The 26,519-nt window shown below is 37.9% G+C and overlaps 1 protein-coding gene across 2 annotated transcripts in view; it reads left to right on the top strand.

Annotated features, from left to right (window-relative positions):
* The window catches only part of SPATA5 (spermatogenesis associated 5), a 236,514-nt gene that overhangs the window by 59,694 nt on the left and 150,301 nt on the right, over positions 1-26,519 (top strand). For both annotated transcript variants that reach the window (XM_032997616.2, XM_032997615.2), the window contains exon 14: positions 8,588-8,714. In XM_032997616.2, the coding sequence (XP_032853507.2) occupies positions 8,588-8,714 (127 nt within the window). The remainder of the gene's footprint in view (positions 1-8,587; positions 8,715-26,519) is intronic.

The following is a 26,519-nucleotide window of genomic DNA, read 5'->3' as shown; positions in this document are numbered from 1 at the left end:
CCTAGCAAGGAGTGGTGAAAAAGTAAAGTTTTGAAACAGTTTAACTGTACAGTAAATCTTGTCATTTGATTTGGAATAGCGGTTTTAACAAATAGCATTACCCATAGGTTGTGTGTATATACGATAAATGTCTGCAGTCCCTTTAATTTTAAAACAAACTTGTTAACGCTTCTTGTCTAGCAAGAATCCTTTATCACAATGTGTTTTAAATGTGTGTTTCTTCCTTTTTGTTTAAAAACCCAAATAGTCTGTAACTTTGCCAGCCTGTATTACAATTTGGATATTTGAAGTCAATAGAGACGTCCATTGGCATCAGTGGAAGCAGGATTGGATCTGTAAACCCTTTTCTTGAAGTCATTCAAGTGCACGGATAAATGTACAGGGTTTGGAAGGACTAATGAAGTCTGTAATTGTGGGTAAGCCTGTTCTGCAGTGCTTGGGAGTACTGTGGCAAAGTTGACCTGGAGCAAGATGCCTCAGCCAAAGACAAGAATTTGAACTCTGTCTGGATTCCTGCCAGAGGCCCAGTTGAACCAGATACCAGGATTAGAGGGATCAGAAATGGGCATACGTGGTGACCACTTCAATTCCCACTGTGGTGTTGGCTATGGAAAAAGGTCAGCTTACTCACACTAAATGGGCCCAAGCAGGCTACAACTGCCTGCAGGGTTAGGACCATAATGATTGAAGGTCTTTTTTATATTTTTAAATTAAAAAAAAAAAAAAAATAGATGAAATACAGGGGGAACATAATTGTAATTAAAACTTGTAAATGAAACTTATTCCAGATGAGAGATGAAGCTCTTATACTTAAATATTGTTATAATGAAATGAAATCCAGTCTAGTTAGTTACTTCTAGGTCTGTAATACTTCCAACTTAAACTGTACTTGCTTCCCTGGTAGACATGATTGATTATAGTTTTCAACTTGATTAACTTCTAGGAATGTGCAGAGGAGAAATGCTGAGGAAAACAGAAAGAAAGGAAATAGGAAATTTACTGTGCATCAGGTGTGTGTTTTGGGTTTGGTTTTAGTTTTGTTTTTTGCTCAGTTTGTTGTTGTGGTTTTCTTTTCTTTTTTTTTTCTTTTTTTTTTAAGGCAGCGTCAGCATTAGCAGAATAGGAGAACTCTTGATGTTAGCACCCTTCCTGTTTTAGCTAGAGGGTGCCAAGGCCAGATGAAAGCAAGGTCTAATGTCCATCTTCCATGGATGTGCATCTGGAATTAGTTGCAGGCAGATGGAAATGGACGATGGATCACCACCTAGAGACTTAAGGATTTGGAGATGTATTCGGGGAAAGCCCTCTGGAAGAAAGCCTGCTGATTCCAAACCTGTCTCAAACTGGCTCATTTCCTCCTTTTCTCTCCTTTCATTGCGTTTCATTTTTGTGGGCCTACTTCACTAACTTCTGGGAGCTGCAATAACAAGAAATCTGGGCAAATGGAAGGGGCTGGTTGCGTGACCATGGAGGATTATTAGGATGTTTGTGCAGTGGTCTATAGGCCGTTTGTTTCAAAGTCACCTGCTGACAGCTGAGCACTGTTTCCTGTTTTCACAGAGTTCATCTTCTCTTTTTAGAAAGCTTGCTTAGAAGTTGGAGGCCATTCAAAGAGTCCTAGGAGTTCTTTTATTTTTCTATGCTTTTCTAATGTCTTAAAAACCAAATTACATGAATCACACTTAATCGGTGAATTGACAGTTGGCAAAACACCATTTTGGCCTGGAAGTGACCATAAAGCTAAATGTTCTACCCAGTCTCTGAATTTCACAGACTTCCCCAGGTTTCCTCTGGAGATTTTCCTTCTGTAGTACTTGAATTTTGCTCTTGAGGAAACAGGGAAGATATGAAACAATATGGTGGGTAATAGCTGATACAGGTGCGTACTGAATACGACAACATCTAATTGTAGGGTGCTGACAGAGGGAAGCATTTAGGATTATCTTCTTTCAGAGTTTTTCTGGTGACACAGGCAGGAAAATTCCCTGCTATGGGGAATGTGTCTTATCTTAGCACTGAGGAGGTTTTTTTTTTTTGTTTTGTTTGTTTTTTTTTTTTTTTTAAATGAATAGCCAAAATATTTAACTGATAACATACAAGATTTGCACGCTGTGTATCTCTCCCAGACTTTTTAATAACATCCAAGCCTGTAGTATCTGTAGTGGTCTGAATTAATAATGTGGATTGAAGTTGTATCATACATGTGCCAGAAGTTAATTTGGCCCAGTGTTTTAATAATGATTGCTTAGGCCTAGGTATGCTTGCTATGCCTTTTTGTTTTATGAAATACTTCTTCTGTTGTGAGTGTATGTATATAGAGGAATCAGTTAGTAATCATGGATGACAATTTTGCAGCTCAAAACAGGAATCATGCTTGTAAGCAGAAATAAGTATGTGATGTAAAAAGTGTTGTGATTTTGATGGGGAGAGGGAAAACTGTTATGGGGAGAAAACAGTGATATTGTGCTGCTTATGTAAACATGCATGTCTCTGTAATCCTAGTAAATTTAGTAAAGTTTGGTTTTGAAGTCCCAGTAGAATTCAGGGGAAACCAAAGCTCAAAGCTAACATAAGGGCCCACTCTGCTATCTTTAGATATAAGAATATTTTGACTGAATTAATATTTCAGCAATGTGTATCTGTGTGGAAGAGTCCTCTTTTTCTAACTGGCATGGCAGTGTCCATTCTGCTGGACAAAATGCCCCACTGATAAGATTTTTGAGTGAAATTTGGTATCTGGGAATGCGTTGCAATTATTATTTTTCTGGTAATGCTATCGGAGTAGATTCCACCCACCCCCAACCCCCCCCCAATGCTGTGGAAAACCTTGAACTGCCAAAACTATATTTCACCAGAGTTTGTGAGGGAAGGAAATAAAACAGTGTGACAGTTAATTACGATCATGGCAGTTGGACTGAAAAGACAGACTTGGCAGGTGCTCCTTGCTGACAGGTTACCCCTGCAAAGCCCTGACAGAAATGTCAGACTCAATAAAAATCCTTCAGACTGTGTGAGCGAGGAGACTCTCGCGTGGGAGTGTGCTGGCAGGGGGATTTGATATTTCAGGAACCTTTTACCTCAGTAGTTTGTGGAGAAGTGGAGAGTCCTGCCAGAAAGGTCTATTTCAGCGTATAATAATTTTTTGATACCAACCATTTTGTCATGTCAATGAGTTTTATGTTTGTTTTGATATGAAATTATTTCCAGAGATTCCAGTAAAAGGATTATTTGAGATATCACGTTCACAAGTATTTTTCACATTTGTAATTTTTTATTATGATTGCAATTCTTTTGTTAAGGGAAAAAAATAATGAAGGCAGCTTTTATCTGTATGTAAATCTTGCCTGATACGACATTTTGGAAAAGGTGTGCTGTACTCCCTTCTCACAAAACCTGCATTATAGGTTTCAGCTGTGTCGAGATTAATCCCCCTGCAGTAATTTATCCTGGATACTTCTCCTGAGGTCTGCCTCTTCGACCTTACAAATCTGCCTGAGGTGTAGGGTCATCTGTGCAGAAATGGAGCTTCTCAGGAGAGGGGCCCGCCCAGTCTTCCTTCTGGTGTTGTAGCTTCACAGTTGCTGTGAATTTAATAGTGCTCAGAATGTTACTGTGTGACTATTTCTTGCATTTCCACGTCTACAGTTTAGCAGTGTAACTAAATCAAGGTCTTGGTTCTGAAGCTAAGGTGTTCAAACAGGCTTCAGTGCCGTTGAAGTCAGTGGTGGGATGGAGAGTCACTGGTTCTCCTTTACAGGATTTAAATGGTGACTGAAATTTAAAAACATTTTCCAATGAAAATGACATCTGGTTTTCTGAGAAAACATTAATTCCATTGGCTTTGGAAGTGTTCTAGGCTGTCAGGTGATACAAGTATATGTTTGCATTAGCTCACAGTGGTGATGCTTACCAAATTTCATCTGAGGTGAAACCGTAATGACTGCATTCTTGCATTAAGTTTTCAAGTATTAAAAAAATCTGTTAGGTAAGGGGGGGGGAAGGGAAAGAGAAGAGAGTTAAATAAGTAAACATGTACAAAACAAGAATTCAGTTGCTGTCAAGAAAAAATCCTTATAGCAAGAAGGGTAACATTTAAATCTGGTGACTTCATACATCTGGTTATGTCTGGGAAGAAAATCTCCTTGGCTTGAAGAACTATATAAGCTAGTGAGCTGTATGTACTCCTTGATGCAGTGAGAGAATCAGGCTGCTGGTGCTTTCATATCACCAGGAAGAAGTATGAGAGTGGCTTAAGATGCTCAAGGGAAAATGTCAGTGCCCATTGACACCCATTAGAATGGTCATCGGTTAAGCCCAAAGGGGATAAGAAAAAGAAAAGGTGCTATGGAGACCCCTCACCTGCTATATTAAATTTGGAGCTGAGGCTCATGATCTCTCAGTTCCATCAAACAAGGCCAGAATTAATTCAGATTAATTGTGAGGTTTTGGCACACAGTGGAATGCATGCTTTATTCTGTCAAAATGTGTATTGGAAGTGCCTTTACCTAAAATAAAATACCAAGAAAAGGGTTTGTTTTTCATATTCACCTTCAATAGTCTGTTTTAATTCACAGATAGTCTTACCCGACAGGTTTTTGCCATTCAGAAAGCTTTTCTGATGGTCCAAGTGAAGTGCCTGTGCAGGAGCACATGTGTGCTTGGTCTGAGACTAGTGGGACACTTGCAGGATTAGCTGAAATATCACACAGAGGAAGATATCTGGCTCTAACTGATGTCATAAACTAGGAAGCAAAGACATTTTTTGCTTTTAAAAGTCCTTCATTGAGGATTTTAATGAAAGAGGGGTTGGCAAAAAGATTAAAATAGCACATAGCCTACAAACATCAGTCATTAGGGCAACACAAGAGATTACTTGAAATTCTTGGGCGCTTATGGAGCAGCCAGACTCCTCTTTGCTCACACTTTTTTTTATTTTCAAGTTTAAGGTGTTTCTGGTTAGGGCACGACTCTTGCATATGCTCACCCGTGCACACATGGCCCTGCGTGGATTATGTGAAGGGGCTTAATTCTGACTGCCTGGATTTGCAGGCGGCGTGTTGACAGGAAATTAGTTTGTACCGGGACGTGCCTTTTGAGGACTATTTCCATGCAGTTGTGATGATGACATCAACGTGCAGAGGTCAGGGGGCGGGGGGGGGCAGGAGACACACGAAGACAGCCCCTTGGCTGCCAGTTGGTTTTGGCAGTGCCTCCGTGGGACTGGAGGGTTAATCATAATTTGTTTCTCTGGCTGCCGTTTGCGTCAAAAGTCCAGGCAGCCTTAATGAACGTTGCCTGTGTTAATTTGAAACCCTTGCTGGGAAATCATGGGAAAATGGAAAAACACATACTTGCGCGTCACCCTTCAGATTAACAGCTTGGGCAGCGCGAGAGCCCTCGGAGTGCATGGTGCGATCCGGTGCAGCTCTGAGCAGCTGGTAAAGAGATCTCTCACTGTAAACCTGTGCCTGCCTGTGATTTTTATAGGGTATCCTGTTAAGCCAAAAGCTAATTTGCTGTAGACTCTGTGCTAAAAATGGTGCATCATATGACAGCTTAGTGAGCTGTGTAAATAAAAGCACTGAAATTGGAAATTCCTGGTGTCATAGGACCCAGACACTTCTTCATTTGATACTATTTTTGTTATTGATAGTTTTTGCGTGCATGGCTTAAACATTTTTTCACTCTGCTTTTAACAGATAGTAATAAAGCCCCTAATAATGCACTAGTATCCCACTTCATTGTCTGAGTGGTGTTATCCCATCAGTGATTGCAGTTGTCTGATTACACCCTAATTGCATGAAAGTCTTTGCAGTGTACATTCCCCTGTAACAGTGGTGGAGGTTTTCTTTAGAGTAAACACTTTTTTTTTTTTTTTTTTTTCTTTTCAGTCTGAAGCTTGTAAGAGAAATGTTTATATTGGGGAGAGATATAATATCTGTTCTAGCCACCTCTCTTTAAAACCAAATATTTCTTCTTTCTTTCTTTTTTAAGATAAAAAAAACAACAAAAGCATTTAGCATCTACCCTAAAGTCTTCTAGCTTCAGATCATCTCGTATAATGTTAACATTTTGGTCCCAGTCTTACAATTATTTTTTACCTTTGCTTAACTTTTTCTTGTGTGCAGTCTACTGGGTATGAAGTTGAGTAAACATGAAACTTCTGCAAGATGGGAGGCCTGAATCCCTACTGAGACTAGCTTATGTTGCAAAGTTGATTTTAATTTCCTTTAAGCTTTGTGTCCTTTGAAAAGCATTTACTATCCTTGTCCAACACCTGAAGTGTTTTATCATGTTCAGCCCTCTATAAGTCAATGGGACTGTGACCCATGGGTATGTTAGAAATACTCTAATGTCACTGGGGAATTTCTAAGGTAGCTGCAGCAAACCGAAAAGCTGATGACTAGCTAACCCAAGTCCCTCCTCTAATATTTCTTAGCAACCTAAATATTCTGTTAGCCAGCATTTATTATAGCTCCTCAAAGATATTTTCCAGACTAGGTCTGATAAGTTAACTGTTTTGCACAGGAAAATTACAGAACCAGTTGTGGAATATGAAAGTTACAGAATTTATTTGGAGAAGATCTATACAGCAGCTATGGAGTCATTACTGTTGCTTTGGCTCTGGGACATTTAGGAAGCACTTTGGTTGCAGGTGTGCTGGTGGTGGATGACAGTGCTGCAGCAATATATGCGCATAATAACTGTGCAACTACACATGTCTATCTGTTGGGAATAATTGGAGCACTTATATTTTTAAATCTAATACTTCTTTTTGGAAACTAATGTTCAGCAGGATAATTGCACTGCATTTCTGTGTGCAGGTGCTTGTTATATCTGTATAAACATTTAACAGTGCTTTTGGAAAAGGAGTTTCAAAAAAATTTGAGATTAAAAAATTGTCTTCATCTTACATAGATTTGGGGTGATGGTAGAAAAATGTATGTTGCAGGAAGAAACTCAGGCTCATTTTGAGTATCAGACTTTTTTTCGCTTCTTAGAGTGAAGTTAGAGGGATCTGAAAGAATTGGAGGGATTAATTTTTTTAAATTGTATTGAAAAGGGCCTGTTTAAGGGTAGAGAAATGAAGCAGTCCCCTGTGCAGCGGGATGGGGAATAGCCCCGGAAGAGGAGCCCCGTTGGTGAGGGAAGATGTAGATGTGTGCATGCCCTCAGCCAGGGAAGGCTGTCTTGAAAACAGCGAGGCTTCTGCTGTGTGCCGAGAGCAGGACTCCTGGTTTTCTGGCAAAGGACGATAGAACCCACATTTTCAACACTATCTGGCAATCCCCAGCTGCCTTCCCCAGCCTATTTCAACTTCCCTGTCCTGCTCAAGAGAGGAAACTTCTGGGATGAGCTGCTGCCTGCACTCTCCCTGCACCCACCCCCCCGTATTTATATAGAGCTGGGTGCTACAAGGAACATTTGTGTAGGTTGACTGCCAACATAAGAGTGTATACAGTTACCTGAGTATGGTCATAGTATCTCCTAGTATCTCCTATTCAAAAATAAAAAATTTTATGGTGTGCAGTCACCTGTTTTTTATAATGTTTCAGAAATAAAGCCTCTTTACGCAGAATTAGAAGGATATTATAAAGAACACCACCCTTCATGAGATGTATTATTTATCAAGACATATGTGCTTGGTCTCTTGATTTGATTTATGCAATCTCTTCCTTTTCTGCATTCTTTGTTATACTTGTGAATGTATGTACACACACACAGACATATGTACACGCACAAGTATTCATGTGTCAAAGAATTGTCTGGGAAGAAGGTGGTACATTATTTGGTTATTCTTTTTAAAATATTAGAAGCTTTAATGAAAATAACAGTTTATTTCTGTAATGCTTTTTGTTACATATAGTTAAGCAATGTGAGCAAATTTTCCATAAACTTCAACATTACCAGAGTTAATTCCAAACTAAAAAAATAAATGCCTAGAATAGTTTATGCCTTGTCTGTTTAGGTTTATCACATATTGGTGGTTTCAAAACCAGAGTTTTCTGTTTCTAAGTCCTGTTTTTTTTTTTTTCCTAGTATCTGGGAAATTAGCTGAGTTAAAGGACTGACAGTGCTATTATGAGGCAGTTGGTCAACACTCAATTTATTCTCATTTGATGGGGAGAACATAACATTGAGCAACTCTGCAAAATACATAACAAGCTAATTTTTTATGCTGCATAGGGTGGTGTAAGCACTCACTTGGATGGTGCTAAAAATTAAAGTTTGTCTTACTAGTAAAGAAGCTACATGAATTCAGTTATCTTAAAAATGTTTATTCCAGACATCCACATTCTGTTAAATTCTTTACATCCTACATAGCAAGGTAGTAAGTAAAAAAACCTCAGTTACTTTACTGAATACCAAGAAATCTTTTGAAGGACTAATTCTCCAATTTGCTTTTATTCATTTTGTATGATTAATACTGTTTCAGGGATTGAAGGTGAAAATAAAAATCAGAAAGAATTAAAATAAAAAGATGTATCCCTGTAAATTGAAAAGAACGGTATATTCTTTCCTTTCTCCGGTTTTCTAGGAAGGGAAAGCTAATGCTGTGACCTTTTTTTTTTTTTTTTAAAATCAGCTCTTCAGGTGCTGGAAATGTAGCAGACCGTGTCTTGGCTCAGTTGTTAACGGAAATGGATGGGATAGAACAGCTGAAGGACGTGACAATTTTGGCAGCTACAAACAGACCGGACATGATAGACAAGGTATGAATAGATCCACTGTCATATATCCTGTTCTCTTGAGAAGACCAGGGTTTTGTATAATTCCATTCTCTTTTACTCTCCAAGCTGTTGTCTTATCAATTTAATGATTAAGAATAGAAGTTTGTAAATGAAGACAGGGAAAAGAAAAGGTTTATATCCCTTATATTTTTCTTCCCTCTACAGAATTTTTAACAGAAACAAAATGTTCTGTGGTAGCCTTAAGTATCTGTTTCCTAGAAGAAATTTCCCTCAAATCAAGCTCATTGAACTTGTGCAACAGCATTTCTGTCAAACCGCTTCTGTGGTTTTTGCTTCTGTTGTGTTTGTTTATGCAGGAGTTTGCTGGAGTTTGTTGGTTTCATTAGTTACTTCCTTTCAAAAGATTAAATATCTCCTCGGTGCCGTTAGCCTGCTGCCAGCAATACGGTTTCCAACTATAAACACTGTAATTTTTCCTTAGATCCTGCGGCAGCTCTGCTAGAGTGACAAGAATATTTCAAGTTTGTAAAAATGGGAGGGTTGTAACACTGACTGCAGAAAACCTCCGAACACAAATTCAACCCAGCAGCCCTCTAGAAAATCCACTTTAAAACCATCTACCACTGCTGTGTCTTCTCACAGCTAAGTGCAATAGACGGAGCAGTCTGAAGTGATTTCCTTTAAGATACATTTTGTAGGGTTGGTGAGGTTCTTTATTCTACAACTTTTCGCCTTCACAACATTCATGAATTTGCTGACAAGTTAATGAAATTTATTTTTCCAGATCTTTTTTAGGGTTTCTTATAAGTTTCTTAGATATTTTTAATGCTAACAAATTCTCCCATTTTGAACTGTTTCTGCAATAGTCTTTTCTGTTTGTCTTGGAGTATTCAGGCATAAAATACATATGATGTGTGCACTTTTAAAATAAGGTTCATGTACACATGATGTCTTGAAAAAAACTTGTATTTTGGCTCCAGAACACAGCCTCTTCCCTTTTGAACTGAAGGAAGCCACACAGCTGATGGCGTCCTGACAAAGGCTTACTTAGAGCTTACTTACACATTGTGTGCCTGCCACAGCAAAGTAGAGCTAGCGAAGAGTTTTCAGTAAAAGGATAACGATAAAACTCATCAGTGAAAAATATGCTTTTTCAAAATTGAAATTTTCAAGATTCTACTTTTGTCAAATAGATTTCCGTTTTCTTTAGTGACAATTCTTTGGGGTCAGACTAAGCTGAGTTTGAAAAAATTCTGTTATTTAAGCATAAGGGAAATTTCCTTCTGAGTCAGTTCAACATTGTACTGTTATCTCCATCATCACCTGGGAATTCAGTTCTCTGTCATTCTCCCTTCTGCTGGATTTATTTCTCTTGGTCCCAGAGTGAATGCTGTCTTCTTATGTTTCAGTTTTTATCTGAAATATTGGCATGCTGGGATGGTATTTATTTGAAATATTGGCAATATTAGGACAGTACTACCATGTGTTAAGGGTACCACCCTGCAATAACGATAACTTTTAGATATAACCTTCATTACTAGATATATGTCAACTGTACCTACATCACTAATGCAAATCCAGAACTCTTAGCCTGGGACTGAAAGTTTTTATTTTAATATGGTGGGTAAAAATTTTACATCTTTTTGTGCATCTGAATTTTACAGGGGTGGTGAACTTTTAAGAACTAACAGCATAGTTGTGTTTAGGTGACAAGGTATATTATGTATTCTTTCCCCAAGTAAAGCTGATGATCTTGACTCTAAATGTAAAGAAAAGGAAAATGTTGCACGAGTCAATGCCCCCCACAGTAGCAAGCTGTGTGATTATAGAAATTTTATTAGCAAGAAACCATGAATGGATATCTCAGATTTTTACTTAAAACTGTTTTTACCAAGATATAATGGAAAAAATGAGTTCTGATAACTTCGTAGAAAGCATTCACTTACAGAATAGCAGAGCAAAACTTCACCCATCTGGAGGAAGGGGGATTTTCATCTGTGATTTAAAGGGACTGGAGAATCATATTTGAGTTGGTATTGCTCACACCATGCTTCTTTCAGACCAGACAGGCTATACCAGGCCACACCAGGCCACCATCTTCTCCAGGGTCTATTCAATATTTGCAGTGCACAAGTGGCACCTTTTTTTTTCCCATGGGAGAAAGAAGACTGACACCAGAAAGTGTTTGTATTGTGAACTTTAATTAATGGGAAATCTTTCAGTGTAGGCTTTTAGATTACGTTGTGGTCAGTGATCCCTTTCAAAAGGTAACATTTTGTTAAATCAATGTAATATTTTATATGGAAGTATCAGTTCAGTTGTGTATTACAATGAATGGGTGTCCTGTTTTCATAGATGTGTGGTGACTATACAGTAATTTTTAATGCATGAACTTTGCATATAGAATAAAGGCACGAGGCAGTCTGTGTTCTCTACTTCCAGGGACTGGGAAGATGTCTGGTATACTTTTTGTGACTATCTTTTAGCTTTTCAAACCAAGAAATGCTTGAGGAATACATGCTTGGTAAGCTCTATATTATATGCTTACAAAATTGGTAATAATCCATTCAGCATCTTCATTTAGATGGCTGCTTCTTAACTGACAAATATGTGATGATTAATCTTTCATAATGTGAAAACAGCACGTGAGAATATCGAATATAAGGGTATTCCCCTGAGCCTAGTGCAGACTTCATCATCCCTGCAAACAATTCAGTATGTTGCTTTTGGGTAGTGAATAGATTTTGAGTCAGACTTCATAAAGTGATGTTTAATGGTAAACTTGTTTTGACTTGTTACAAATGTCTATTAATAAGGTAATTTCTCTAAGATGTCATGATTATATTGAAATATTATTTCAGCCTTAAGTTGTGTCCCATGTTTGTAGCACTAAGCTACTTTTCATCCCATTCATGTGATGCTGGAAATACTTTGGGATAGTTTCTACTTTTCATAAGAAAATAAAAACAGCACGTACTGTTTTCAGCCATGTATGTTACAGAAAGTGATTTCTCTTGGAAGGGAAATATTCTGGAACAAGATGTTCTGAACATTCTTTGAAAGTGATACAGAAAGAAAACACTCTGAGTCAGTAATAATAGTAAAATCTTCTGGTTTAGTCTTTATTCTATAAGTAGAATTGATGAACAATAATTGGAAAAAGTCTTTTTGGTTTTGGTGACTTACCCACTAAGGAGTGATTTTTTCATGCCTACAATAGTTTGCAGTATCTTTATGGAGCTGCTTATGATTCAAAGTTTGTATTTTCCCATGTACCGGTTGGCCTAACAAGAGAGATCACTCATCCCCACAAACCTCGCATAAAATATTTTGAACATTGTGTATATTTTGCTTATCTTGAAATTAAATGTTCTATTCAGACATATGTGTAGAAAAAGTTTTCAGGTGTAGTCTGACAGGTTTCCATAGAAGAAAACCTAGACCAACTCATCAGGATTTGTATGTCCTTTTTTTCTTTTTCAGTGGAACCTGTTTTCCTAGCCTTTTAGTACTGGGTTTATTTCTTGGGTGAGAAGGGTGAATTGCTATCCTTACCTGCCCATGCAGATATCTTTTTTCCTCCTAAGCAGTGTTTCAGTCTCCATTAGGAAGGGTACAGCAAAGGAAGGAGACTGTCAGATCCCCAGGGACCTTGGTGAATGTTTTAGCACAGGAAGCAAGATGCATGTTGCTGCGATATCAGATAGTTTTACCTCCTACTGGGTCAAATTTGAATGTCAAACACATTAGCTGTGATGTAAAACACAAGGTGCTGAGTGAAGTGATGGCCTGTGGTATAGGATGACATCCTGGTGCTCCTGACAGCTTCACTTCTCCTTATCGTGGGGTGCAGAAAAGATGTATCCTCAAATATGCTATTTGCATAAGAATGACAGGATGTGATAAGACAAATGAAGATTAATGAGATGCTGTGCTGTCAGCGTTGCCCATTGTCCCTAGATTGATGATGGTCTGGATTTTGTCCTCATTCATGGGCTTCAGTGAAGTTTAAACCAGAAACTATCCTGGTATATTGGATACTGAAGGGCTGAATCTTTACAAATGCTTTGTTAATACAGGTTGTCTTGGCTTCCAGTTTCGAAGCATCTTGTGTGTTGGTATAAGAACATGTGTTCTGCATATTATGATAGTGCCCAGGATTTTTGCTGCCTGCTTTTACACATTTATTTTGCTTTTTAAAAACTTCCTGCTCCCAAGCCTTCCTCTTCACCTTCTTCCTCTTCCACCTTCTCCTCCTTCACCTGCAAGTTTTGCTGTTCCTCAGATAAGCACTGTTGGCTTCAGTGTATTAACCACTGGGTTTCAATTCAGCTTATTTAGTTTAAGAACCACGTGGATACTATGGAGTTGTCTGTTCTGCTTATGTGAACAAAATAAAACAGAACTGCAGCCTGTATTCTTCCTAGCAACTGCCAAGCGTGAGGAAGGGGAATAAAACTCCTTTCCCCCATGGTTAATTTGGATTTGGAGGAGACTTCTGGACAGAAAAGTCAAACAAAGGTTCATCAAGTTGATCTGACCCTCAAAATGTTGATTACTCTGTAGTTATGAGACAACCTTAATTTAAAGTGTCTTGTTTTGATGAAAATAAAAAATGCATGATAGAATCATTTGGCAGAATCAGTAAAGAAATTATAATTTCTTGCCTGCAGTAAAAGTAAATAACCTTTCCTCTTTAAAAACATCAAAGTTCTGTCTTTCTGAAGGCTTATGGAAGAAACTCAAATATTTAGGTTTGCAGTTTTACAAGTTAAAAGGAACAGGAAAGAATCTTGCATATTTATTCATTATTGTCTGGAAATGTGTATGTGCTGCTGTAAAGCAGGTGATGCTACAAGCATATTTAGCAGTCAGATGCAGTGGCATAAACATAACTCACTACCACGTAATATATTTTCCTATTTACATATTTGCCTATTAGTGATTTCCATTTTGGTCAGATATATCTTATTAAAGGTTCTTCCTATGTTACAGCTTTGGTGTGGTAGGATTTCAGTTTCCCCAAATATAGTATAGGACTGTAGAGTTACAAGCCACATTATCCATCAGTCACGTACTGTTTCCCTCTGTGACACCCCTCCACCCCCCCTGCACACCATTTGATCAAAGATCATAAAATACTCTAGGTTGGAAGGGGCTCCTGGGGGTCTTGAGCTTGGGCAGGATCAACTTCAGTGTTAGATGAGGTTGCTCAAGTCTGTTCCAGGAGAGTTTTGAGTTTCTCCAAGGATGGAAATTTCACAGCCTCAGGGCACCTGCTGTGCTGTTTGACCACCTTGGCTGGGAAGATTTTTTTCCATATATCTAACAGTCTAGCTTGCTGTAACCTGTGCCTGCTGTGTACCTCTGAGAAGTGCCTGGCTCTGTCTTCTCAACAAACCATCCCACCACTCCCTGCTGCTTTAGGTACGTGAACACAGATAGAGTTGTACATCGAATTGTGAAGGACAACTTTGATTTTATGTTTTTTTCCTCTCCCTAGTACTCAGGTGGGAACCCCCCTAATCAAGCTGTGCCCATAAGAAGGCCCCACCTACCCTAAACTGCTTTAGGACTCTGGAGGAGGAAATGTAAATACCTCGCTTTTCATTCTGCTCTGCATTGGATTTGGCTCAAGGATGAGCAGTCAAGTGTCCCTTAGCTTTGCAGTGATACAATATGAGCAGAATCACAGACATTGAAGGGGGATTTGTCTCCGGCTGTCATTTCCCAGTATTGCTTCTGTGCAGATTTCATCCAGATTTGGAAGACATGGGGCACAAGACTGGGTACTTTTTAGAAGGAGATGGTGCTGGGACACTTACTGCTTGGCAAATTATTTTATTACATAAATTGAATAAATTAGTACTAAGTAAACACTAGCTCAAGTGAAATCTTTTTATGTACTTAATTTGGCACTGTTAGGTTACTGGAGATGAAGTCCAGCCTCAGGACTGGTAGAGATAACTAACAAGTTAGTTGCTAAACTGCTTTCCCTGCCTGATACCATATTAGTGAACTCAGTCTTCATTTGTAGATGGGTCTTGTAGGCATCATGAGAATAGGACAAGTGGGAAAGTGTTTCAGAATAGGAATCAAAGTATGTAAATGCAATCACCATGTCTCTCCACACTTCTGAACCGTTGTGTTTTTTGTTTTTTTTTTTTTTCACTTTAAATGCTGAAATGCCTCTCTGTTTGTCAAAGGGCACTCCTCATATTCTTCTAAAGCTCTGGGATTAAAAACAGAAAGTGAGATTTTGTAGGTCTCCTTTTCAGTCAGCCAGCACCTAGAGTACTTACCTCATTTTGCCCAGGTGGAAGTATGGCTCTTTGAAATAACAGAAGATGTGGGATTTCTTTTGAAGACAAGATTGTTCTGGAGCATGTAATAAATTTTCAGAAAATGAAGCTTTAGGGAAAAATTATATCAAACTACATGCCATTGAAAAGAGGATGTGATATTCTAAAATAGTTTCACAATCTTGGCACCATCACATTTTCCATCAATTGGTTTTCTCTGGTATGTGTTTGGGTTTTTACCCTTAATCTTGTTAATCTTGCAACTCTTGACTAGGGCAAACAGGTGCTCTGAAAAGTAGCTGTTTCTCAGAGGTCGAATTTTGCCTTTATTAATATCAGATGTTTACACTTTAGGGTGGTTAAGAGCTTACTAAGTTTATTTTGAAAGAGAAGAGCAAAAGAGTGAATGAAATTATTTAGTTGTCATCACACATTCTTCTCACCTGCCAAACTGAAATGTCTAAATAGACACAGTTGATGAGCACTGCTGTTTACTGGCCAAGACTTCCAAGTTGATGATTTGAGGCTGGATTGCATGGTGAACCCATAGTCCCTAAGGAACCTGACCACTTTGAATGCAGAGGTAATTTCTGTATTAATGTACATATGTATGAAGTTTCTCTTTAAATCAAGAACTAGGTTTTAAGATTCACCTGAATCTCTCTCTCTCCCTTCCCCCACCATCTTCCTCACTGATGAAAATTTTGTTTTCTCATGAGTACAGCAAATAAAATATTTCCAGGTGTGCAAAAGTGATTTTTGTTTCCAACTATTCGATTGTCAGAGTGTGGAGGGCTGAGTAGTAAATCAGCCTTAAGGCTGCTATGGTTTTAAAAAACAAAATCTTAGTGGTGACAGCTGAAGAGCATAGTGACTTTTTCACTCAAGATTTATTACTTGCCTGAAAAGAAGGGTTAGAGGAAAAACTTGCTGGGCTGCATATTTTCTCCTTTAACAGATATACTATAGGGCCAGAATAAGTTGGCTTTATTTTGTCTGTGAAAACATAGAACCAAACAATGTATGTTAAAATATAATAGTTTTACTTCAAATAGAACAGAAAAGTAAATATGCCTGCACTTACTCTTTATAATGGAAAGCATTCCTTACATTGACTTAGTCATGTATTTTAGCATCACTATTACTTTCATAGACTTCTCTGTAACACATGCCAGAAAACTTACGTGAAGCTATCAAAGTGTATTTATTTCATTTGGAAAAGTACAAAGATGGGAAAGTAAAGGCCAAGGCCCAAAGTTTATTCTTATTCATACCTCCTGGACTCACAAAGTCCAGAGGAGGAACACAGTGTGTTAGAAAGCCTCTGGATTATTAACGGAGTGGGAAATTGGAAAGGCTGTCAGATTCATGTTTGTTGTGTAAATACCATCCCTCTGTTCAGTGAGTCTGTAACTGTTACCAGGTGGGGGTTTTTGTTTTGTTTTGTTTTTTAACAGTAACATGGAAATGACACTATATTTCTAAGATAACATGTGAACATACGGGGTTAAAATGATTGATGCCTCTAGAAATGAGGTGTATTCGACAAGTACATGTAGACTGGCTATAAATTCCTAAGTGTTGGGTTAGGTCAGCTTCATGTGGGTTTAGTGATAAAGCAGGCAACTTTGTCTAGAGAAGTAATGCTAATTTTATGACCAAGTTTTGTGTACCTGTATAGCAAGTTTTGACTGTTAAAACTTGTGTGTGTATGCTTATAAAGGTACAGGTTTTTACTTCCTACTTGAATTACTTGAGAACAGCTTACGTGATGATAACCTCTTCCTTCTAAATCCTTTCAGTTCACTCTTCCCACTTCACGTCGGTGTTTGGGTTGCTCAGGGGAGGGGTACAGCTGAGTAGTGCTCCGAAGATGTGTGGCTTGGCTCAGTTCAGCTGGGAGCATCCTCAGGAGCTGTCAGGGCCTTGGTGGCTCATAATTGGGAATACTGGGCTTTATGGCAGATAAGCAAAGTGCAGCAAAGTATATTTCACAGGCAGCATGTTGGATGGCATGAGTCTTTTTATATTTAATAAGCTTCATTAGGGTAGTGATAACAGTTAAGGAAGAGACATTCCAAAAAGTCTTGGCTTTTAAATATTTGTGGGAGTGACGCTGAAAAGGATGTGAATGTAGTACTGTGAGCTACAGAAGCTAGAGGAACAGACTCAATTATGGTACTTGGGCTGTAGCCACGGACACATTAGAGCTTGCTTTGAAGTTGGTCTTCTGCCCAGCTTTTCTCTTTCTGCATGCAAAATGAACAGTATGTATGTAGTATTTTGTGTATACTATATTAAAATAGCATTATAGGGAATGTTGTGTTTGTTGACCACCCATAAGTTAAGAACTGCCATAGGTAAGATTGCATGTACAATCTTAATTCATTCTTCTTTGTGCATGTGCATCATAATGCAGTCTTTAATTACATTAATTAAAGTGGTATTCATTGTGCATGATTAATTACATTGCATTAATTTAGATAATTATTTTTACAAGCCATTATTATCGCCTCTACTTTAATTACATAAATACATTTCCTTACTTTTGAGGGCTTTGATTTACTCTGTAGATGAACAACTACTTGTTTCTGGGGGGAGTATCCATATTCCATTGTGTGATGTCATGTTGAGATCTTCGTGGTTATCAGCAGTACAGGACCCTCTAGATCTACCACAGAAAACTTGTTTGCTTGAAATAGGTGGTAAATCAACAACAATATTAAACTCCTTTGCTGTTCTTTGTGGGGTCTACTAGGCAGGAATGGGACTTCTACCTGTTATCCAGGGTATTTTCTGACAACATAAGAATGGGTAGATAAATTACTTTTTCAGTACTAACATTTCTTCCAAGTTTCCCCAAGTATAACTCCTTCCTTATAGTCTTTCCTTGATGTTTCTCCCCATTCAGTTTGCCTGCTCTCTCTTTATGCAGTATCCTCTCGGCCTGTATTTCATATGTCTACTGACTTCATGATCTTCAGCAAACTATTAATCTAGTCTCAGTATTATTCTTGGTTCTAGTCTTTTTGCTCAATGGATGTCAACTTTTTTCCCTGTGCTTGTGCTTCCCATTGGATACATTCCTGCCCAGCCAGGATTCCCCAATTATCTTTTTCCTCTCAAGCTTCCACATCTAGAGTCCTTTCTTAATGAGCATCAGTTTTGCCCTAGTGTCCAGACTCTTGGTTTTCAATATGTTCACTCCTCATATTAGACTTTTCTTTCTTGTGGAGTCAGCTCTGTTGTTCTCCCTCTCCTCATCCTGCTTGACTAGATTTAAGTGACTCCAGCAGGAGGAGAGGCCATTTTCCTGCTGTCATTCTGGGAGCCTGGATCCAACATGGCGTGCAGACTCCTTGAGCCGTGGTAGGATCAGTCTTTGAGTGGTCAAAACTTGGAAAAAATATTTGCAAAATGTCAGGAAAGCTCACAAAGCTTTTTCAAATTGAGAAGTTTCAAGTCATTCTAATGTGGTCGGGTCTCAAGACCTTCCTCCAAAGGTTAGGGTGAAATAATTTTATTTTTAGTAATTTTTAAAAATTGTAAATAAAGCGACATTTTTCCTGGTCTCCTTCTCATGCAACAGCTGAAATGTTTTGACTGGAACATTACAAAACAAATCAGTTGAAGGCAGCCAGCCAGCTTGGAAAGGACAAGAAAGTCAAAGCTCAGAATAGCATAAGCTACTAAATACATGATCTTATAATGTAAAATGTTGAGTGACTTCTATATTAAGTGTTGATACTTATCTCTCTCCTAATAGGGTAAAAGCTGTTTCAGTAAAAATGGAAGTCATGGTGATACAGAAAGCCCAGGATTGTACATATTGCTGGTTTAGTATCAATTATAATGGAGTGCAGCTTGGGAGGATGAGGGGGCCGGTGTACAGTTTCATTGCTTGGTTGTACACTTTAAGGTGGTGACCTTTTCAGTTTTAGGTTTAGGTTTAGAAAACCTCAGAACTGTATAAGGAGCAAGTTGGAATATGATCAAGCTCTTTACATTAGTAAAGGGCTCCTTAGAGCTGTTGAATTTAGGGATTAACTGATATGCACTTCTTTCTTAGTAAGGATATTAACGATCTATCACTTAAGGTTCCTTACAGATATTAGATACTATCATTAGTCTGTTGAGCTGATTCGGACCAGTGTTTTGTTTGTGAAATCTCTGTGGGGAGAGGGAAAAATAGGACATCATAGGCAGAATTTCCACTAGTTGATTTTATATTTTTTTTTATGTATTGAAAGAGAGCCAGCTTTACATTTCATTTGCTCCATCAGTGATGAAAGCTGGATGTCTCGCACACGATGCACATACTGCTCTAGGGGTAAGTAGGAATACCATTCATGTGCAGGACATGTAACAATGAAAGATAATAGGTTTGTTCAGGAAAAGCAGGTTCTTTCTATAAGATCTTAGTTATTAAAAAAATAATTCTTAACATCAAGCTAAATGAAGGCAGTACTATAGTAATGTAGCATAAGAGAAAAGGGAACAATCTGGGGGTCAGTGATTCATAATATATCATTTTCATAAGGTATGTGGAAGGATTGTTATGCATACATGCAGGACCGCAAAGCTAGGGCTCTATTAGTGTCCAAATGAGACATTAACATCTCTTATGAACAGTGGAAACCTGGTGGATGACTATTTAGGTCACTGGAGTACCTCAGGGTTGCATATGCCAACGTAATTTAATAACAGAAGCTTGTTTGAAGCTCTCTGTGATTTGATGCATATACAACCCTAAGAGTTGGCTCAGAATCATGACCGTTTGCTAGATTTTTTGGATAACCTAGAAAAATGTGTAGACTACAAGGTATTTGAAGCTGACTGAGAGAGAAGGGTCTGAAAGTTGAATGAATATTTTGATTGAGTGGTACCAGGCGATGGCTGGTAGGACTCAGCAGTTCTGGCAATCTGAAGTGACTGCTCCTTCTGGGGGTTATGTCTGTTACATGTCCTTACTTAGTTGAGGAATTTAATTAAACAGGGTGTAGTTACTTCTTCATTTGTTTTAAATGTAAGCATATTCCCTCCATAGCAAATTAAGCTTTGTGCTACAGAGAAGCATATACCAGATGGACAGAAAAGACTTTGAAAAAGCCCTCTCTTAATTGTGCTTTGTACACACTTTATAACAATATTCTGATTGCTGCCTCCAGCATCTTGTTGAATTCCTGTTCCCAATCAGGTGCTGAAAAAGCTGATTTTTGGGAACTGTCCCTGTGTTTTGGTGATCACATAATACTGACGATTCTTGCTTTGTGTTACTCACCTCTTTTAAACCTAAAAATTTTCTTATTTGGCTTTACTAGACAGTATTTCAGGTGGGATGTGTGTTCTATTTTCCCATTAACAGCCTCACTCAGAGTTAAAATTCCAACATGAAAAAGACTGTTATGAAAATATATTTTAGAAAATAGAAAAATCTAATATGAAATTAATAATATATATTCACGTTAAACTGCTACTGTTGGTATCTTTTCCCTGTAACTTCACATCAATAGCTGTAACTCTGTACAGCAAATCTTTTCCATCCCTATCCCCCTATGATTCTTTTTCCCCCACATATATCTGCTTTGTTATTTCCTGGATGGGAAGTTTTACTTTGAAAACTGCGTTTGGGAACTGGGTTGGCAGGATGATAGAAAAAAATGCTAGAACTTGTATCAATGCCATTAGACTTTTTCTCAAGTGGAGACGCAGAGAACTAATGGAGTATGAAGGTAAATAAACAGGGGTAAATAAACCTCTTGAAACATTGGGCTATTTATACAGGGGGCTGCAGCCATTGCTGGTGTATGCTGTATGGCTTTTGTATGAATACACTTCTGCATCACCTGCAGCAGTACCTTCTGAAACACCGCTGAGGGAGGGGAAGGCAAATTAATTAGCCATCACTTCACAGATGGAAGAGGATGAAGTGAAACATCAGTGTGAATTTCTCATTCCTATTTCATGAACAAGCCAAAAACGAAAGCAACTTTGTGGTGGGCATTTTAAAGCATGTTTCTGAACAGAGCTGATGATAATTTTTCACATTCTCTTGGGAAACAAACAAGAATGATGCTTTTCGTGCCACATCATGCCTTTGTGCCCTTGTTCCATATACCTCTGTGCTCTGTTTCTGGAAGAGCAGCTGGTTCTCAAAACAACTGATGTGCAAACCTGAAGCTTTACCTTTCCCTGGTGCACTCCCTTCTACTTTGCTATGAAGCTATATAATCTTTTATTAAAAAAAAAAAAAAAAATCAACTTCTGAATAACTGGAGTAAATGAACAAGGTGGTCCTATGCAGAATGAAAGGAGAGCCAGCTGTTCCTTAAACAGAAATTGTTTTATGCCTTTGATCATCCTTGCTGCCCTTCTCTGAACCTTTTCCAGATCTATTATATCCTTTCTGAGAGAAAGGGACCAGGACTGCATACTGTATCCAAGGTGTGGGTGCGACATAGGTCAGGTAGGGGTGCATAATAATGCTTTCTGTTTTGGTCTTTACTCTTTTATTAGGGGTTCAGAATTGTTAACACTTGATTTGCTTTTTTGCTGCCAAGAACTGAGCTAAAGTTTTCATCATTGTCTATTAAAACTAGAAGTGGTAATGATTCATCTCATAGCCCATCTGTTTATATATGAAGAAAAGATTGAATTTCCTATGTTCATTGCTTTGTGTTTACTTACATTGAATATTAGCCAATTGCTGCTAAGTCTCCTGAGTCTTGGACAGTTCTTTATCCTCAGTCTTCATCCTTGTTGCTTTGAATAACTATATCATCGGAAATTATGGCTCCTGTATTACATCATTTCTTTGGTATTAGACCTCATAAAGAAGATGCAAATTTTATATGGGAGGAGTAGATGAGATTAAGGGGTCTGTATTGTGTCGCAATAGAGAGGTAACATAGGAAGGGCCTATACCCTGCCAGTACATGCTGTTATCTATAGACAGATCCTGACAAGCACAGTTGGACTCTTATTGAAAACAGAGGAATGAGAGATAAAACATCACACAATATATTGAGCTTAAGAGAATTTGAATTCCTTTGCGTGGTTGTACATTGGTTCTGAAAAGGAAAGGGAGAACATTAAGCATAGCACTGGTTTTGCTATGTCTTGTCAGAAATGACCATGATGGGTGAGCTCCAGGTCCTGGTGTTGATCACTCTGTGGAATTAAGTCCTGTGACTGAGGAAAAAAAATTTAAAAAATCACACACTTGCTTCCAGCAGGCTGAGAAATCTATTGTTTTGTACAAAGCACGCCTTTCTGTTAGACCTACTGTATGCTAGTCAGCATTTATCCAAAATAAGCAAGTAGAAACAAAACAGAATTGAAAAAAAAAAATTAAAAGAGAAAAATCATTCTGAAAGAAGGATGTCTCCATATCACAATGTGTCTTGTCATTTTGTGTAGAGCATGAGTGTGCCCATCTTTTTATAAAGAGGAAAATAGTGAAACAGGCAGTCATTGAGTATAACTAGCTGGTATGGAAAAAGCAATCTGTAAGGAGGACCATGTCTTTACAGTAGACAACAATGTACAGAGAAAAATGCTGAATGACAACCCAGTCTAGGGGAAAACACATGCCCAACAGTGATACAGAAAATGGAGGTTATCACAGAGTTGCGTCTTGCAGACAGTGAGAGTGTACTTAAGATTGCAAATAGCTTAACTGTTTCAGAAGTTGTTTTTCTTAGCAGTGGCTATTTTCTGCAGAAGTTACCAAGCGAGAAGAGGCATTAGCCATTTTGCAAGGCAAGTCTTATTCCATTACTTAATAAGGAGGCACGTGAGAGATGTAAGCAAGAACACATGCCAGGGTGTGTGTGTTCATCAGTCAACATATGAGGTGTGTGTAATTGGCAAACACACACCTTGGAACATGTTACTGCACTTATAAAATGGCCATTTATTTTAGTTTTATTAAGGAATGTAAATATTCTGTGCTAGCTTACAAAATAATATTTTTTATATGTATATAAAATTGGAACACCTTTTTTTTCATGCATTTAATACTGAAGTGTGTTACAGTCTTTATGCCTGTTTTAGTGCTTAAGTACCATTTTGATCTGATATCTGAGCTTCTCTGTTGTCTTCATGCACTAATGATGCCATTTGAGTTTGTGCGAGGAAATGTAACTGGCTTCCTCCTAGATTTCTCCATTGGTTCCTATTCCTTGTGCTCCTCTGAGCTTCCCTACCTGTACTTAGAAACAATGCATTTCCTAAGGGAGCTAGAATGCAAACCTTATTCTTCACCCAGAAACATTAACTACAGAGGATATTATTCTTAAATAATGGTTTGATTCTGTGCAACAGAAATCAAGATAAACTGTTAATTTCTTAACTGAAAGGTATATGTTAGCTAGATACAGTGGTACTGGCACGTGCTAAGTAATTCACGTATGTTGTTTGGCAAATAACTAGTGTTGGGTTTTTTTGTCTTGCTCATGTGTGCATTTTGCTATCAGAATGTAGACTTGCCACACCAACAGAAAGGTATTTTATGATATTGCTTCAACTGTCTGCCTGCTCTCCAGAAAAAGTGTTGTCAAGGGATGGAAGAGTGTAAAGAATTGGTATGAAGTGGAAGTAGGTTGTGGTCCTCGCTTCAGTTATGGCTAGCATAGTGTGTATAGAAGAATGTCACCTTCTTACTGAAGAGCTCTATATCCTTTGTGCATCACAAACAAGAGTGCTTGTCATAGTGATGGAAACAAAGTCAAATAGCTGTTAATTGCTGTAGGCACTGTATTTGAGGCATTAGGTCCTGTTCTGTCACTGCTTCTCAAGGAAAATTGCTGATTAACATTCACAGAGGACAAAATCTTTTGCTCTTCTGTGATTGTGCAACCCCACTGTGTCTGAAGAGATTTCAGAATTATGACTGAAGGGGAAGTTTTGTTTCCTTTTTTGGGGGGGTTTACTTTTATTTCTAGCAGACAGAGCAAGAAAAGGAAAGAAGCCACCACTGAAGGTCCTAGGTAATTTGCAGGATTTGTACAAGATGATTTACACGTTTTGTAGAGAATAGGAATCTGTTCCATATTTGTTTTGCATGTGAAAATAGAGTGTGTTTCACAGAAGATGCCACATCACAAATAAAGAAACTGTTTAAGCAGACACATTTCCACAACAAAGGCATATGACGTGATCTGCCAGCAATGCTGTGACAGAACACAAATAATGTAAGTTCTTGGAAAAGGAAGAATATGAATTGGAACCATTAACCTTCTGAGACACTGAATATATTTTAAAATAAAGTATTATAATTAGTACTGTTCTAAGAGAATAAAAGTCGTGGTTTGATTCAGAATTGACAGAATTTGTGTACCTGGCATGCCACCTGAAGTTCTGGGCTCAAAGAAGAATTCAAATGCATTATTCAAATGGCAGCCTGGTTTATTGTGGGTTTTTTTGGTTTGTTGTGTTGCTTTGTTTTGTTTTGCTTGCTTGTTTTTTTGTGGTAAGATTTCCACGGGTTTACTTTTGATTCATGTAGATCTTATTCTCATAAAAATACTGATACAAAAGATCTTAACCTGGAACTTGGGTAGGTTTGCTGGAACTCCTTCAGTCCACGCTCAAGCCTTTATAATTGTTTTCTTTTTCCATAAGCCAAAGATCACATTTGTTTTTAACACTGGAATTATTTATGTGTAAGCTTTACTTTAAAGCTACGCATGCATTTTAGTGTTTGCAGGATTGGAATTTTAGGAACTAGAAAAAGGTCACCGAAGTTAGTATCTAATTAGGCAGAAATATACCATGAGTACAGACTCTGTTGAAACAGTCATTGCTTTGGCAATTCTGAAACCTTTGGGTATTAACATTGTCTGCTTATGTAAGTATAATATATTTATATAATATATCTAATAATTATATAATCACTTGATTTTTCTACCTTTCTCATATAATAAAGGAATGAAAGAACTGTAGCTTTGCTGAAGGAACAAATTGAGAAGAAGTAAAGTGGGATATAAGAGCTCTCCTGCCTCATCAAAGATGAGGGAGAGAGTGAAAATAAACCAGATATTTTCTCAGCTAGATGGACCTGGTGCCCTGAGATGATAACTTTCTGCACGTGCACAGGCTGCTCAGTCACCTACTGTAGCTGCTTACACAAGCTAAAGCTGTTTTTACCAGTACAGCTATTCCTATATGGAAGAGGAGAAGAAATGACTTAAAGTCCTCTCCTCATCCCCAGTATGGTCACTTCCAAAGAGGTTGGTAGGTTTAATTCTATTCACATCTTGATTCCATCATTTTAGCATCAGGAACCCATTCAGCCCTTCATGAAGTATATGCTATCTTGAGGGAAAGAAAACAGCAAAATGTGCGGGTTCTGAAAGTGAATTTGTTTTCTTTCGTGTGTGTGTGTGTGGGGGGGGTGGTGGTTCACTGTGATATAATGAAACGAAGACTTTATATAATATCAAATATTTTTGTGACAAAATGGCTTGTAGTGATGTTCTGCCTTGTAGAGGAGTATAAGGGTAGTCTATTACTATTTCATATTTTCCTTGGGTTTTTTAATGGTTGCTTCAGCTATGTTTCTCTTTTAAGGAGTAGCTGTTGTACCTGATCTCTGTTTCTTACTATCACAATGGTCCTCTGTGTTATCTGCTTTTGTTTCAATTGTCATCTTATTCATACACGCAAAATTATTGCATTTTCTGTGTTTATCTGAAAATTAGCTAAAGGATGCTAAATACCAGGTCATTGGGTCTAATTTAATTTCTTTAAACATAAATAGCTTTTACCTCTAATTCTCTAATTTCTTCGTTACCAAGAGCTGGAAGAAAAATCACTGAACATTTTGAAAGCTTTGTGCACTTATTTTTACATGAGTCTTCAGGTTCCCAAAACATGGGATCAGCAGATGGCAGTCAAAGCAAAGTTCAGTCTGCTAGCTTGCATGAAGTTTTTAAAATACTGTGCCTGTAGGAGAAAGTGGAGAGAGAGACTGTGTGAGTGAGTTGTCAGAAGAGACGTTCTTACGTGTTTGTAAATAGATACGGGTTTGTCAGACCTCAGAAGAGAGGAGCTTTGATTTCTGCCCATCTGGGATTTTTGTATGTGCTTTGTTTCAGGTCTTTGTACTTGGGAAGCTCTTGGATTTTTTTGACTGCAGCTGTGCATGTTTTGAAAAGAACAAACTGGTGATTGGGTTCTCTCACTTGTATTCTAGAAATCTGTCTAAAAATATTTTCTTATTTAACATGTGTGAGGAAACATCTTTGCTTTTATGCCTGGAGTGTCTGTCTCAAAATGGGCTAATGTGTTTTTATCAATCAGTTTATTTTTTTTTAGTAAAAAAACACACATTTCTCTAATCCATGGTGGTTAATGCTTATAAAAAAGATTTTTTTGGTTAATCTTTAACTTTTATTTTGATCGTGCTGTTTTGTAGAATACCAGATATGTGGCTGAGGAATGTTCAGTATTGTATAGTATTTTTATTTACATCCTGTTCTAAATAGTTGTGACAATTGTACACCAGTACAGATGTATTTGA

Source organism: Tyto alba, unplaced genomic scaffold (genome assembly GCF_018691265.1).
Source record: "Tyto alba isolate M040663 unplaced genomic scaffold, T.alba_DEE_v4.0 Super-Scaffold_23, whole genome shotgun sequence".
NCBI lineage: Eukaryota > Metazoa > Chordata > Aves > Strigiformes > Tytonidae > Tyto > Tyto alba.
This window is presented reverse-complemented; position numbering and strand designations above follow the sequence as displayed.